The sequence below is a fragment of the Nycticebus coucang genome, chromosome X (assembly GCF_027406575.1).
Source record: "Nycticebus coucang isolate mNycCou1 chromosome X, mNycCou1.pri, whole genome shotgun sequence".
Classification (NCBI taxonomy): Eukaryota; Metazoa; Chordata; class Mammalia; order Primates; family Lorisidae; genus Nycticebus; species Nycticebus coucang.
In genome coordinates, this window is record NC_069804.1 from 82,490,176 (window position 1) to 82,505,877 (window position 15,702).

Below are 15,702 nucleotides of genomic sequence, written 5' to 3' on the forward strand. Positions count from 1 at the left end.
AAACACAAAAGAATGAATTTGGACCCTTACCTTACATTATGTACAAAAATTAATTTATAATAGATTAAGGACCTAAATGTAAGAGCTGATACAATAAAACTACTAGAAAGAAACATAGGAGAAAATCTTTATAATATTGGATTTGGAAATAATTTCTTGGATAATATATCAAAAAGAAAAAGTAGATTAGTTGAACTATATCAAAATTAGAAATTTCATGCATCAAAGGACATCATTACCATAGTGAAAACACAAGCTACAGAATGGAAGAAAATATTTGCAAATCATATATTTTGAAAAGATTTAACATGCAAAATGTATGAAGAACTATTATAACTCAATGTAAATGAAAAATATTTAACATAGGTAAGGGACTTGAGCAGACATTCCTGCAAAAGCACATAAATGGCCAATAATTATGTAAAAAGGTATTCAGTGTCACTAATCATTAGGTAAATGTCAATCAAAATCACAATGACATTTCAGTTCACATGCATTAGGACAGCTAGTCTCTCTCTCTCTCTCTCTCTCTCTCTCACACACACACACACACACACGTGCAAAAAATAACAAGATTGACAAGATGACCAGGATGTGGAAATACTGGAACACATGTTCATTGCTGGTGAGAACTTAACATGGTATAGTCACTACATAAGACAGTTTGACAGTTACTCACAAAATATGAAAAAATAGAATTACCATGTGTGCCAGCAATTCCACTTCTGGGTATATGTTTAAAATAATTAAAAACTACAATTCAAATAGACATTTGTGCACCCATAGTTATAGTGGACAACAGGTAAAAATATCCCAAGTATTCACTGATGAATAAACAGATAAACAAAATGTAGTATATATTACATTGGAAATGTTATCCAGCCTTTAAAAGGAAGGAATTTAGACATATGCTAAAAGAGATGAATTTTTTAATACATTGTAATAACTAAAATAAGATAGTGATAAAAAGGAAAAGTACTATATGTTTCCACTTATGTGACATACCTGGAGTAGTAAAATTTATACAGATAGAAAGTAGAATGGTGTTTGCCAGAATCTGAGTGGGACCAGAAGAAATGTGGTTATTTTTTAATGAGAACAGAGTTTTATTTGGAAAACATTCTATATTTGGATAGGGGTATTATTGCACAATTTAAGTGTATATAATGCTGTTGAACTGTACACTTAAAATAGTTACAATGATAAATTTTACTATATATATTTTTCCTCCTCCTGGAACAGCAACACTAAGGGTGAGGTTGTAGACAGTTTTAAAATCCTTTCCCTGTAATTAGAAATTGCTGATCTTTTGTCACAAACTTTCATTATCTATTCAAAAATGTGTAAAAAATAACATCATATATACTACAATAACAATGGGATACTCTAAATCTGTTTGTTGGAATGTTTGTTGAGAAAATAGTACTGAATCAAAGCAATTATTTGTGCTTCAGAATATTCTTAGAACCTTTGGTTTGAATAAGCAAACATCAGAAACAATAAACACCTAAAGCCACCAAAATTAGAGGTGAAATGAAAATCAAATGTATGAAAATATATGGAATAGATAGAAAGGTTGGTGATTGTTATATATGAATAGGAGAATAATGAGTGATTTTTATTTTATTTTGCTGGTCAATACTATTTAGTTTCCTTTTTAAAATAAACTTATTTGAATAATAAGCAAATTAATTTTTTTCAATTGAAAAACAAAAAATGAGATATGATTGTTATAGTATTATAATGACAAAAATAAAGTCTATAATACCAAGAGAGGAACTTATGAAACAAAAGGGGATTATCTAAAGTGTTGGTGGAAGTGTAAGATGGTGTAACAAGCTGCTTGTTAGTATAGTTAAAGAACATTAAAAGGCTTGTAATTTTCAATTCCGCTTTTAGTTACTTATCTTAAGAAAATAATGCCAGAAGAATGCTGCAGTGAAATTATTAATCACAGATTCAGGTTCTGGAGAAAATTTAGAAACTACTTTATAGTCCAAAGTGAAGAAACACTTTTAAAACAATTCTGATCCATCTATAGTGGGGTAAGGAACCTGTGACCTTGGGGCCACATGTGGCCTTCTGGATGTACGTGTGGAGCCTTTTTAGTGAATAAAAATTTGACAAAATGAGTCCTTTTATTAAAAGGGGTATATCAGAGAAAAGTGGAGTTTTTCTTGCCTCCTTTGGTACTTGAAAAAGAACAATGTTGAAATCAGAAGGCCACAGCTTCCCCACACTAATAAGATGTTTTAGACATTTGCAACCTGAAAATAAAATTTTGACAGAATATGCTCAGTATGAAGCTATATGCTCAGTATGAAGCTATAGAAGGTACATTTAGTACAGAATATATTCAGTATGATTCTGTATTTGTTTTAAAAATTACAAATAGGCAAGTGCTACAATGATATAAAATACTCTCTTTAATATGGTTGTTGTGTAGATATAATATGTATTTTTCAAACAATGGACTTGTAAAATGAAATAATTAAAATCCCTGTAAGCCTAACCAATTTCTTATAACTTAAAAAATCCTAACTTAATACAACTAAGGAAATATGCACTCCCATACACTGTTGGTGGGAATAAACTTTAAGGAAGGAGCATTTGGCAGTAGATGACAAAGTATATAAGGCTATTAAATATTCCTCGATGTCAGTGAACATTCCTCTACAAATGTGTTCCCCACGGAGATAATCTGAAGAAAATTCAGAGCCATTTCAAAATACATAAAGGGGTTGGGTTTTAGAAGTTGCAGTTAATCTATAAAACAAAAGTAAAATAAAAATTACGGGAGAATATTTAATAATTTCTAAAAGTGATGACACTGTTATGATAAAAATATCCCACAATGAAAAATACATTTTCCATTACATGTTTGGAAGAGTTATTTATTTATATGCTTAAAATGTTTCAAGGTATTTTTTCTATTAAGTGGAAGAGTTGAGAGTGCCTTTGTACATTTTTGGAAGAGTTATTTATGTATATGCTTGACATGATTCAAAGGATTTTCTTGTTGTTATTAAGGGAGTGATTTTGACTTCCTTATCAATATTTTTAAATGTCTTATTATGATAAAGTATTTTTGTATAAAGATAATTATTAAACTAAAAAATAAAAACAAAAAAATCTCTAATTATGTCAATAAAATATTAGAAGAATGTAGAAATTATTATAATGTCAGATCAAGAAAAGTGTCTAGGTGCCCAGGTCCACTCACAGTATTTCTGTACTGTATAAGGGTAAACTGGTACTATCTTCACGGATGATCACCTACTAATGAACCAATGAACAAAAGACTTTAAACCTCTCATATCCTTTGACTGTTAAATTCTACTACATCTCACATCCTTTGACTCTTCAATTCTACATTTAAAAATGTTTGCTCAAAACATAATCATGAATGTAAGCAAGATTTGTGCACTATGATATTCATGGATGCTTTGGTTTGGATAAGGAATAAAACTGAAAAAACCCAGATGTTGCAGATGCTCAACAATGAAGAAGTAGTAAATATATTCCTATATCTACATTTAAATACAAAGACAAATACATATATACACATATTACATATATAAATGTGTATACGTTCTATAAAGCTCATTCATATGGTTGAATACTAAACAGACGAGGAAATTATTGTAGAAGAATATTTAATGACATGAAAGGAAATTCAAGAATCTCTATACATATATGACTATCATATATATTTATGTGTGAAAAAGCAAATATTGAAACAATATATTATTTAATTTCACATATATATCACATGAAAAATACTGGGTGGTATGGATGAAAATGCTTCAGGAAAGTATGGATAATCATTAGGATTGATTACTGGTGACATTAATTTTTTTCTGTTAACTTATTTCTGCAATGAGGCTGAAATATTTTCCTGACAACAGGGAAAAAGACAGGAAATGGGCACAGGGAAAGGGGGCTATGAACAGTGCTTAATACCAGCAAAACAACTAAGCACAGTGAAATACCATATGCAGTTCTTGAAGCTGTTGACGACACACATACACACGCACATGCACGCATGACCACGCACCAGGTATAGTAACCAGGAGACTGCACATGGAAAATAGGCATACTCTTTTCACTAGCTGCGCTGACTGGCAAAAGTGCAAACTGAGGGCAAAACAGTACAATCTTTATGAAGGAGTCCTTTTGGCAACACACTGTAAAAGTCTTTAAAATGTCTATATGTGGATCCTGCAAGTCCACGGTTAAGAACCATTGGGATACTAGCAAAGATTTGGCTTGACAAGGAAGGACTCACTCATCAGAGCACACACAGTGTTGGTTTTAAACACAGGGAAAGAACCAGGCACCACCTGAATGTCCAAACAATGCAGGATAGGTTACAGAAACATTAAGGTCCATGGATAAGCTGGAGCACTCTGCAGGCACTGAAGATGACGTTTCATAAGCCTGTTGAATAACATGGAAAGAAGTTCAATGGGTTGATTTTCGTTTGGCTTTAGTTGCTGAAAAAGCAGGCTAAGAAACACCACATACATGAACCATTCTATAACAGTGTGTTAAAAGGGAAGGTGGGGTGGGGGTGAGAAAGGGAGCGCAAGAGAGGGAGAGTAGAGAGCCTGGAAAAGCAGCACACCAATAGGGTAAAAGAATTCTCTCTGGGTAGTAGGATTATGGTAATCAAGTATTCTCTTGGTTTTCCCAAATCAAATTCAAGCTCCTTTCTGATGTTTCTACCAGGAAATATGTATCACCTGTGTGGTAAACAAACAAAGAACGAAAATGCTTTTTAAGTCAAACCACAGGGAGAAGCAGCAGTTTTAACTCACAAATGGTGCAGATTATTAAGACTATTCCCAATGCCCTTGGTGAGGGGACTGGGGTGGATGGTGGGAGGGAGGTGGTGGGTGGGTAGAGGGAGAGAAGGAAAAGAAGAGGGGAAGAGGAGAGGGAGAAGAGGAGGGAAGAAGAGGGAGGAGGGAGTGGGAATAGAGAGACCTACACTCCCAATACAATACACTGCTGGTGGGTTGGTGGGGAGGGGATGGTTGTAAACCGGGCGGGAGCCAAGGTTTGGCTCTGCTGGCTGGCTAGCTCCTGGGATGTCTTCATCGAAAGGTGGCCTCCTCATCGGTGTCTTCCTCGAAATCCTTGACATCAGCACTGGTCGACTGTTTGGCCCAGGCTCCCCTTTCCGCCTCTCGTTCTTTATGCGACTTGAATCTCCCGACGAAAATTTTGCGGTAGTTGAGGAACATGCCATTCATCGCATCGATGGCCCGCTCCGCAGACTCCTGCTTCTGGAAGTGCACGAACCCGTAGCCCTTGGGCCCCTTTTCATCGCAGGCCACTTTGCAGGAGAGGATGTTGCCGAACGCCGAGAAGATGTTGTACAGCGCCTTGTTGTCAATGGTCTTGCCCAGGTTCTTGATGAAGACGTTCCCCACTCCGCTTTTGCGGAGTGAGGGGTCCCTCTGGGACCACATGATGCGCACTGGCCTGCCCTTTATGACATCAAAGTTCAGAGTCTCCAGGGCTCGCTTGGCATCCACCGGTTGCTGGTAGTTGACATACGCATAGCCTAATGATCGGCGGGTGATCTTGTCTCTACAAATGCGTATGGAGAGAATGGGCCCGGCTGGGCTGAACTTCTCATACAGCATGGCCTCGGTCACCTCGGGGTGCAGGTCGCCCACGTACAGTGAAGCCATGGGAAAGTCTGGGTTCCCCTCGCAGCCCCCGCGCGTCTCTGCATCCGCATCTGCATCAGCTGCGGCTGCGGCTGCGGCCGCTGCCGCCAGGGCCGCAGCCACCGCGGCCGCCACCTCTTCATCGGCATCTAATATCGCCTCCCCCAAGGGGGGCGCCACAGCCTCCGCTGCGGTGGTGGCTTGGGCCGCGCTGGGCTCCGCCACTGCCACCACTGCTGCCGCCTGGGCGGCCTCCACCTCCTCCCCCGCCAGGGAGGCCTCTTCCTCCCCCAGGATGGCCTCTGCGGCTGCCTCCTCTACTGAGGTCTCGGCCTCCACTTCAGCCTCCACCTCTGCTTCCACCTCCGCCACGGAGGCCTCAGCCACCGCCTCTGCCACCGTCGCCGCAGCAGCCTCAGCCGCCGCCGCCGCCGCCGCCGCCGCAGCCGCCGCCGCCACCGCCGCCGCCACTGTCGCTGCTGTCGCCACGGTCGCCGCTGCCTACAGGCCGCTGCCGCGACCTCCTTTCCCGCGAGCTGGAGGATAAAGAGGCAGGGGAGGGCAAGAGGGCCGGTGGGTGCCGGAACAGGGGACGCGGCGCCCTACGAGTTGGAGAGCCCAAATCACCAGGGATGGTGAACGCTGCCAAGAGTGCAGCGGTGCCAGTTGCCGCAGCCTGCAGCCTGCAGCTTGCAGCCTGCTGCCGTTGCCGTTGCCGCCGCCGCCGCCGCCGCCGCCGCCGCCGCCGGGGCTCGGTTGTGGGCTAGTGTGCAGGGCGCAGGCGGACCGATGGGCGGCGTGTGGTGGGGGGGTGGGCGGGGGGTGTTGGCGTCTGTGGTCCGGGCAGCTGGGAAGGCTTCTGTCTCTTTGGTTCCCCCTGTGGCTGCTACGGGGCTGCCGGGCTTTGAACGGTGGGAGGAGGTGGGAGCCCAAGGCTGGGAGTGGAGGGGTGTGAGTGCTCAGCCTCTCGTGTCGCCTGGATATTTATGAAGAGGACACCAGGGAAAGGGTTCCACTGTGGACCGAGGGAATAAGGGTTCAATTTGGAGGGGGGAGGTATTTTTATCCCCCCATATCCCCCTAACGGAATGTTTAAATGATTAAATTAAGTGCTTGGAAAGAGAGGGTAGGATGGCTTTGAGGATACACTTGCCTGATCCAAACAAAGCCAAGGAAAATCATTTTCTCACATCCAGCGTTTCTCTCTCCCCACCCCCACCCCCGACTAAAAGAGCACACGCACTCCCCAACATCACCACCACCAATGAAACAACTCCTATTCTGAGCCTCCCAAGCACCCCTACTCAGCCTGCTGATGCATTTTCTGAGAGATCTCTCCCCCTTTTCCAGCTCTTTCCCTTCCTCTGCAACACTGGCAAAAGAGAATACATGTACTCATTCATAATGCCCTACCACAGATATTTACGAAGCTGGTGCCAATTTCTAGGGATACAGGGCTCTGGGAGACAGGAGGGCATAGACTAGTTTTGAGTTTGTCCTTGGGAGCAGACAATCTGGACTTGCTCCATACTATGGGAGAACTATGGAACAGAGGTTCTGCACACCTCCAACTCCCTTCCTGCACCACAGCCTCAGTACCAGCAGCCTGGAAGTGGGTGCATCAAGAGCACTCTGTGGCCAGGACTGTCCTCAATGACAAGGTGAGAAAAACCAAACTGAGCGTTGGGAACAGGGCCTGGTCCAGAGGCAGGCACTTGTCTATTCTTGGCTCTGCCCTTGAGGTGCCGAGGTTCGTAACCTGGACCAAGAAATACACATCCGGGTTCAAAGGAAAACCAAAACAAAAATTGAAATTTCTCTCTAGAATGAGGTGCCTTGTCCCAGTTTATCAGCTAATATTAGCAAGTACTTGGCACAGAGGTTTGGGGGTGGAAATGTGGTAAGAGAGTCATGAGCGTTGATGTGTCAGAGGTGTGGGGTGGAGGGAGAAGAGGTGAGCAGTGTGCATGGTGGGAGCAGAGAGGCCACACGGGGCCAAATGCTGAGGGGATAGACAGGGGAGCAACCATTAGAGTAGAGTGTAGCAGAGGCTAGAGTTCCACTTCCTCCAGAAAGGAGGACCAGCCACTAACTCTTCCTAGTAGGAATCAAGTGAGGCAGCACCAAAGATGGAACCCCCTTGGATGAGCTTTAAAAGATAAGGAGCAGTCTACCATGTTGAGGCAGGAGTGAAGGCATTCCGAGCAGAGGGATCATTCTGTGCCCAAGGCCCTTTGAAGTGTGAGAACACACACATGGTCTCTTCTGGTCATGCCTCATGATCCAGCGAGGACAGAACTCATAGTCTCCAAGAACACATGGTAGAAGATGAGGCTGGAAGTTTTGTGGGGCCCTGAGAGGCAACGTAAGGTGGTTGGACTCTGGACTCTACATCCAAGGTCAGGGGTACTATTCAGAAAGTTCAAGGGGGGAAGTAGTATAATCAGAACTTCAGAAAGAGTACAAATTAAACACCAATACACATGTATAAGTGTGCATGCACAATGCACACACTCACAAAACCAAGACAAGGTTGATAGAACAAAAAGAAGAAAGTCAGATGTGACCAGTTCCAAAAGAGTCAGAACAACTCTTTCCTCTGTCCTTCTTTTTGTTCCATAAACAGCTGTCTCACAGTTACCATGAACCAGTGGGGTCAGATATTTAAAGTAACCAAACCACAGTGCCTTCCCTTAGAGCAGTGGTTCTCAACCTTCCTATTGCGGCGAACCTTTAATACAGTCCAAAGGGGTCGCGACCCACAGGTTGAGAACCGCTGCCTTAGAGGATGTCTTCATTCTGCTAAATGTCAGGCTGCTGCTACAGAAAACAGAAATGCCAGCAGAGTGCTATAAGTGCTATGTGATTGGACTTAGGAGGTCATGGAATTTCACCAGTCCAGCACATATTCTCCCCACCGCCACCTTCTGTGGGTAAATAAAATTCTTTTCTGTGTTGTCAGTGTTGGCTGGACCTGGGCTGTCACAAACGATAGAACAACCATGAACCCGAGGAAGTGACTGAGTCACTGTAGTGCTGAGTGCAAGACAATGAGAACTTTCCATCACTGACTAGAAAGCATCCCAAGATGGCTGAGAAGCAGACACACAGACATGTACCTCACCAGCTTGCAAAGTCCAGCAGCAAGTCCAGTCCGGCTCTTCCCCTAGGCAGGTCTAGTGCCACCAAAGGCAAGGGATGGAGACCTAGGAAAAGCCTGCCATGTAGCCTGTATCTGACCAAGGTGATCACTGTGACCACAGTTAGGAGCCATCTCTTGGAAGTCTAGGTTGCTTGCAGGCAGGGGGCTGATGAGCCGTATCTCATCGTCCAAGGGGCCTGCAAAGGCAGGGACTAGGGCGCAAGCCCTGATTACAGAGGGGTAGAGAAGATAGTGATGGTGAGAAGAGTTCTCAGCCCGTTGTTGGGAGACCAAAATGCCAAGGAAGACCAACTGGGGATCAAGTTGAGGACTAGGACTCAACAAGATCTCTTTCTCCAGCTTTGGCTTCCAGCCCAAAGAGCCAACAGAAATCAGTGAAATAGCAGGGGAAAGAGGTTCAGAGAAGTCATGCTGTGGACAAGAAATCCCCAAACCTGAAGAAACTCTCTGGGATCCTGAACCCAATGGGAACAGTATGACTAAAGTGACCAGGATGCAACTGAGGATTGCCCCCCAAGTCCTCTCTTAGGGGCTTTCATGGAGTTCCCTCCCCCATTTTTTACTTTGTGGTCAGTTTCTTCCACCCACTATTGAACATGTTCTGACTGCTACACACTGTGACAGGAGCAAAAATAGAGCCCTGTGGAGTGCCAGTGGAAGGAGGCGAAGGTCCCTCTCTTGTGGGAGGAAGTGCTATTGATCTCATTAAATCAAAGATTCAACAAGAACTTATGGATTTATGGGGAGCCATCTATATACCAAGTATTCTTCCAGCCAGAAGGTGCCTGTACTTAGGTAGCGGAGAGGCAGGCAATAGGTCAGAAAGTACAAAAACACATAAAGTTTGCTATGAATGCTCTCAGGGAAACAAACAAGATGATTTGGTGCATATAGCCATTTGTCAAGGCACAAAGGAAAGCAGGGAGAACCCCAGAGAATTAGCTAAGAAGGAGATAAGAAATTCAGGGAAGACCTTTCTGAGGACAACAATAAGCTGCCAGTCATGCAAGGAACTGGGCTAAAAGCCTGCCCAGCAGTGGGACCTGGAATTCCCTTGGCCCTGCAGCCAAAAGGAATGGTGTGGAAGGGACAGAAAGGATGCCAGAGTGACTGGAGCCCAGTGTGAGGGGATAGAGGGAAGGAGCAGAGGAAAGTGCAGTGGTGGGTGGAGCCATGATGAAGAGTTTGGTTCTCATTCAGAGAATGCTCTGTGGAGCCAGAGCGAGGATCCAAGCAGGGGTCTGCCATAGTCTGATTTACATTCAATGATTTTTTTTTTTTCCTCCTGGCTACTCTCTGTGGAAAATATTGCAAGTGTCAGGGCACAAAGGAAAGAAGGGAGACCCGTTAGGAGGCTCTTGCAATAGTCTAGTTGAGAGACTGCAGTGTCTTGGCCCAGACTGGAAGCATGAATTTGGATAAGAATGAAAGGATTCATACAGAATTTTGGAAATAAATGAAAGAGACAGCCCTTGCTGATGGGTTAAAGGCAGTCAGTAAACTTATGAAATGAATGATTACTATCAGTGTGTTTTCTCACATGACTCAGTTATGGAGGTGTTATGTTTGGTCATAGGCAATATGAAGATTGGGTGTGTTTGATTTAGAGAAGGGGGAAAGGTAATGTGCTGGGTTTCAAGTGTTCCTATTTGCACATGTAAAGTTTCTGAAGTCTATTTGTCATCTACAGAGTCGGGAAAGACAGAATTATCAACACAACAGGATACAGATAGTGTTTAAAGCCACGAGACTGAGCGGGATCACCTAGAGAGAGTATGGCCAGGAGAAGAAGATGCATAGCTAGTTACTCCCTGAGACACTCCGACATTTAGAAGTTCGGTTAAGAAGCAGAAGCCAGCGATCGAGATTCAGGAGGACTGGGCAGTGGACAGACCTTCCGTCCAAGGTCTCACATGTCCAACTCCCCCCTTCTCTCCAAGGCTTTGCATTGTCCAGCCTCAAGGTCCTCACTCAGGTGCGTCAGTGGTCCTAGCTGTGTGTGCATGGGAGTTGCTTTAGAATGGGACAGCACCAACTTTGTGTGCTAGTGTTTGGACTTCTCTTTCTGATCATTTCTCAGTGGAGCTTTGAAAAGAGAGAAGTTCAGAAACAGCTCGTCAAAGAATGGGGTAGGCATTGCTCTGCTTTTTCATGTGGCCCACCTCCTTCTTCCTATCAGGAGAGAGAAATCAGAAAGAATAGGGATGCAGTTCAGACAGCGGAGGAAAATGTAAAAAAGAATGGAAGAAGGAAGCGTTTGGGGGCACCAGCGGGGAGAGATCAACTGTACACAAAAGTGAATCAAAACAATGAAAACAGGGGTCTGCTTAAAGAAGCCTCTTCCCACGACTTGCTCACTGCCATAGGCGCAGCAAAGGGTGCTTAGAAGCATTGAAAATGAAAGCACAACTGTGTTTTGGAGTAGGGAAATTATTTCTGTCAATTCACATTGAATTTCCCCCCAATTCCTCCAAATAAAGATAATTATGGGATATAGCCCGGCGAAAAAGTCAGCCTTAGGCTGTTATTTAGAGAGAATTGGAAAATGTCTGGATATGCCCCTGGTATTTAACAACAACAATTATTAAGCTGTCTTAAACAAATATAACATATGTAGCAAATGGCCCTTCAGATCCTTATCAAGTGGGGAGTTAAGGAAGCCAGATTATGTACCTGGAGCAGGGATGGAATGGGAATCAGTTCTATAGAAATAAGAGCCCCAGGACATAAGTACAAGCATGTTTATAACCAAAAAAACTTATACTGGGAAAACTAGGATACCAAACAAGTATCCATCAGTTGAGGAATGGCTGATATGTTGCGGTGTAGCCATTCCTAGATTACTATGCAACCGTTAACAAGCATACGTTACACTTATATGGGCTGATTTAGGGGTAGCTCCAAAATGTGCTATTACTAGATGAGCAAAAAAGAAAAGGGAACAGTATATGGTGCCATCATGGCCGGGGTTGGGGATAAATGAAGTGGTGAGCTCATACTTACTTGATTATTTGCCATCTCCACCTGGATATCTCATAGGCATTTCATCCTTAAACTGGCAACTTTGTGCCTCCCACAGTAGTCTTCCCTGAGGACAATCAATAAGCATCCATCCTGGTACTACATTGAAATTGAAAGAAAGAGTCACTCTTATTTCCTACCTCTCCATGTGTTTCTCTGGCCACCATAGCATCTTTCAGCAATTCCTATCACTTCTACCTCCCAGACACCACCTGAACCTCTTAAACTCCTCTGGAATCCACCACTGTGTCTCCATATGTTACCACCATCGCTAACTGGTCTCCATATGTTACCACCATCCTAACTGGTCAACTACTTCCACCAAACTCCCTTTTCTATCCAGCAGCCAGGCTGATCTTTCCGAAAGATGAATCATATCTTTCGCCTCCCCTACTATGCTCCCAGATGGGGCCCTGCATTTCACTTCAACTAAAGTGCAAATTCCTCAGTATGGCTTAAATATGATGAGCTGCATGATGCGGCCCTTACCAACTTCGTTCTTCTCGTTTCTCTAGGTACTGGCCAATGTGGGGCTTCTCAGAATGTTTTGACTACTCCAAATTCCAAGCTTCAAGCTTGAGCCTTCCTGGGGGCTTCTATCTACCTAAAACCTCTTAAAAATGTGAACAAGTTTTTAAAAATACAGAAATTACAGCTAGCCATGGAACACATACCCACGTACACATCACTCAGGATGGAGGGAAAAAAGTATCATTTTGTTCTACTCTTAGTTCAGATGTTTAGAGTTTTAGGGCCATAAGACAACACAAACTATAGCTACTGTCCTTTTTGGAGCCCTCTCCACCCCATTCCTCTCTTTCTCTCCCTGTAGAGATGTACCTAGGTCGATTCTGAGGGTGATTAAAGCCAGGAGACAAACAAGATCTAAGTTTCTTTCTCTCGGATTTCTTTGCTCTCTGTGTGTCCCTTTTCCTTCACCCGTTACCTGAAGTTGAAAGTCTCTTTGACCCTTTTCTCTTTGTCTCTCAGAAGCAGACAGGATCTGTAGAAGGTATCACAATTGGTGATATTTGAACTCAGGAGGGTCATGAGGAATAAAGAAACCTATAGTCGTAGCAGTTCTCTTGTATTCATTCCTATATTCATGGGCCTGGCTTGGTGCAAACAAAAGGGGCCTTGGAGTGAAATTGGCTCTTAGGCAGAATTCCAGGGCAAAACCCTTAAACCAGTCTGAGCCTCCTTGTGTATTTGGAGTTTGAATTTCAGAAGCCCTAATTAAGGATCTTAGGAATTTCCTTTACGACAAGTAGTTTTGTCCCAGCCCTGATTAGGAATGAAGGAGCTAAGGAAATTTTGCCCCAGAATATGATTCCTTGGTATAAAGAATATTTTGAATTAGGGTGGCGCCTGTGGCTCAAAGGGGTAGGGCGCCGGCCCCATATGCTGGAGGTGGCGGGTTCAAACCCAGCCCTGGCTAAAAAGAAAAGAAAAAAGAATATCTTGAATTAAAGGTCATTCATGATCAGGAAGCATTGGAAGAGGCCTTTCTTCTATCTCCATAAAACCTGAGTAACCTGATTGAGAATCAAAAAGGGGCTACTGTCTTTCTTATTACATGCTAATAGACCTGGCCACAGGGTCATTTGAAGCAGGAGACCTGTCTCTCAGGTTAATCTAAAAATAAATTTGTATTTTCACCCATCTACAATCATTCCCCCTAGCAACCACTTGCTTCACATATACTTTCCACATTCTACCCCCTCTCTCATCCAAAACACATCTATAAAAGTCTCTGACCATCACTGAGACTTTGGGTAATCGTTCTTGTGGTTCCCCTCATGCACATGGTATTTGAAAAGAAACCTTTCTCTTATCTCTTATTAATCTACCATAATTTGAGTTGATCTTTCAGCGAACCAGAAACCAAGGGGAAAGGGCAGGTTTTGCCCTCATCCCTACAGGAACCATGAAAAGGCAGCTGTCTTGAGGGATGATTTTTACATAGCATTACAGACATTTGTCTCCCTGAGAATCAATTCACCTTCCATCACATGCTAATGGTGGAACTAATGTTCTTCTTTGTCATAAGTGCATACAGTTTACAGAAGTGATCTTATAACAACATACCTACAGATACACCCCAGGCCAGGATTTACCATTTGTGCTCACCTTGGTCAAGTTGCTTTTGTTTTCTGTTTTATTAGCTTTGAAGTTCTCACCTACGCAAAGGGATATTTATAAGTTTGAGAAGTTATAATGTGTGGTAAATACTTTCACAGTGCTTGGCATGCCTTCATTTCCCTCTGTCCTGGGAATGTGCTTGTTCCACTAATCTTTGAAGCCCCAGCATTTTTTTTTTCTTCATGGTGCCATGGGAAGCCTGGAATTTTCTCTCTAACCAAGAGCAAAGCACCAGGGAGGCAGACAGGGTGCCCTTGGGGTCCATTCCAGGTTACAGTTGGATTTTACTCCAGGCAGCTGCCTGATTCTTCAGCCTGAACTCATTTAACTTACACCTTTGTTCAGGTTTCTGGGCTTCTCCCAACCATGAGACCTTGGTATGATCCATTCTATTTATTTTCTGGAGGTCCAAGAATCTTGAAAATTAACACAAATGAAGCATGGCATTTTCTGCACTCACCCAGAAAACCACCCAGAAGATTTGATAATACTATCTCAAGGGAATGGGGTTTTGAGTCAGGAGTGAATTTTGTCTCAATTGCTATTCATCATTTTGATCAACATTTTGGGGGCCATTTTGGAGACAGCTTACTGTAAGCTAATACCCTCCTTCAACTTCTTCACTGCAGGCTACTGAATATGTCTTGATGCCTTGTGACATCTTTGGATCAATATCACCAACATTCACCATTGTGACTTGACACATTCATGAATTACTCAAGCATGAGTGGCTGACCTTCAGTACCCCAGTTGCTGAGCAATTTAGGTCTTCACTCCATTTAATAGGTGAAAGGGTGGCACTCGACCAGCAGAGATCTCACAGACCACCAAGGCTTGTATGAAAGGTCTTTATTGGCAAGGGAGGGATGTTGCAGAGCAGCACCAAGGAGGAGAAAAGAGAAGAGAAGAGAGAGAGAGAGAGAAGAGAGAGAAGAGAGAGAAGAGAGAGGAGAAAGAATAGAAAAGAGAGAACCAAAAGAAAAGTGTACCCGTATATAAGTTTAGTTAGGGGAAGTTTTAGGATGGTGATGGGGTGGTAGAATAGCCAATAAGGAGTTACTGCTCTGGCGGGAAGAGAGCTTAGGGGCAGGCCATAAGTTTGAAATTTTCAGCGGGTAATTGGGATAGGGAGTTGAAGTAGGTTTTGTGACTGGAGAAATTACCTAACCATAGGTATAAAATAAAAACTCCTTGGACATGGTAAGATCTTGCTAAAGTCCTGGTGATTAACCTTGGGGAAAAAAAAAGTCCCACCCGTGGTAAATATAATGATGATAGGAAAGTACAAAGGCATTTATGATGAAAAGCAAAGATTCAAGGTCCCATCACTTCCTACTCCCCAGTTGTGCTTTCCAGAGTAGACCATTTTAATAATGCCTGCTTGCATTGTTGTGGCATTTTCCCCCTTACTTCTACATACAATTCCGAATACTGTGTTTCAGTATTTTGTACAGTTCAGACACCATCAAGTAACCACATTTCACTGGAGAGGAGGCTTTAACTCACTCACACAGTCTTTGTTCTGTCCTCTTTCTTTTTCTCAACTTTTATGCCTTCTTCTGAGTTTTAGCTCCTCTATTGGTGACACTAGTAATTTTAAATGGTATACTTAATTCTCAGTTTCTTACATACAACTTAGAAAATTCCCCTCGCTTTTCCATAAAATGAGGATATCATCACTCCTTTCCTTCCCTT

The 15,702-nt window shown here is 43.1% G+C and overlaps 1 protein-coding gene across 1 annotated transcript; it reads right to left on the bottom strand.

The window, feature by feature from the left end:
* Positions 1 to 2,430: 2,430 nt before the first annotated feature.
* On the bottom strand, positions 2,431 to 6,143 carry LOC128577578 (polyadenylate-binding protein 1-like 2). Its single transcript, XM_053579834.1, has one exon. The coding sequence runs from the start codon at positions 5,700 to 5,702 to the stop codon at positions 5,100 to 5,102; it is 603 nt and encodes a 200-aa protein (XP_053435809.1). The 5' UTR covers positions 5,703 to 6,143; the 3' UTR covers positions 2,431 to 5,099.
* Positions 6,144 to 15,702: the final 9,559 nt, after the last annotated feature.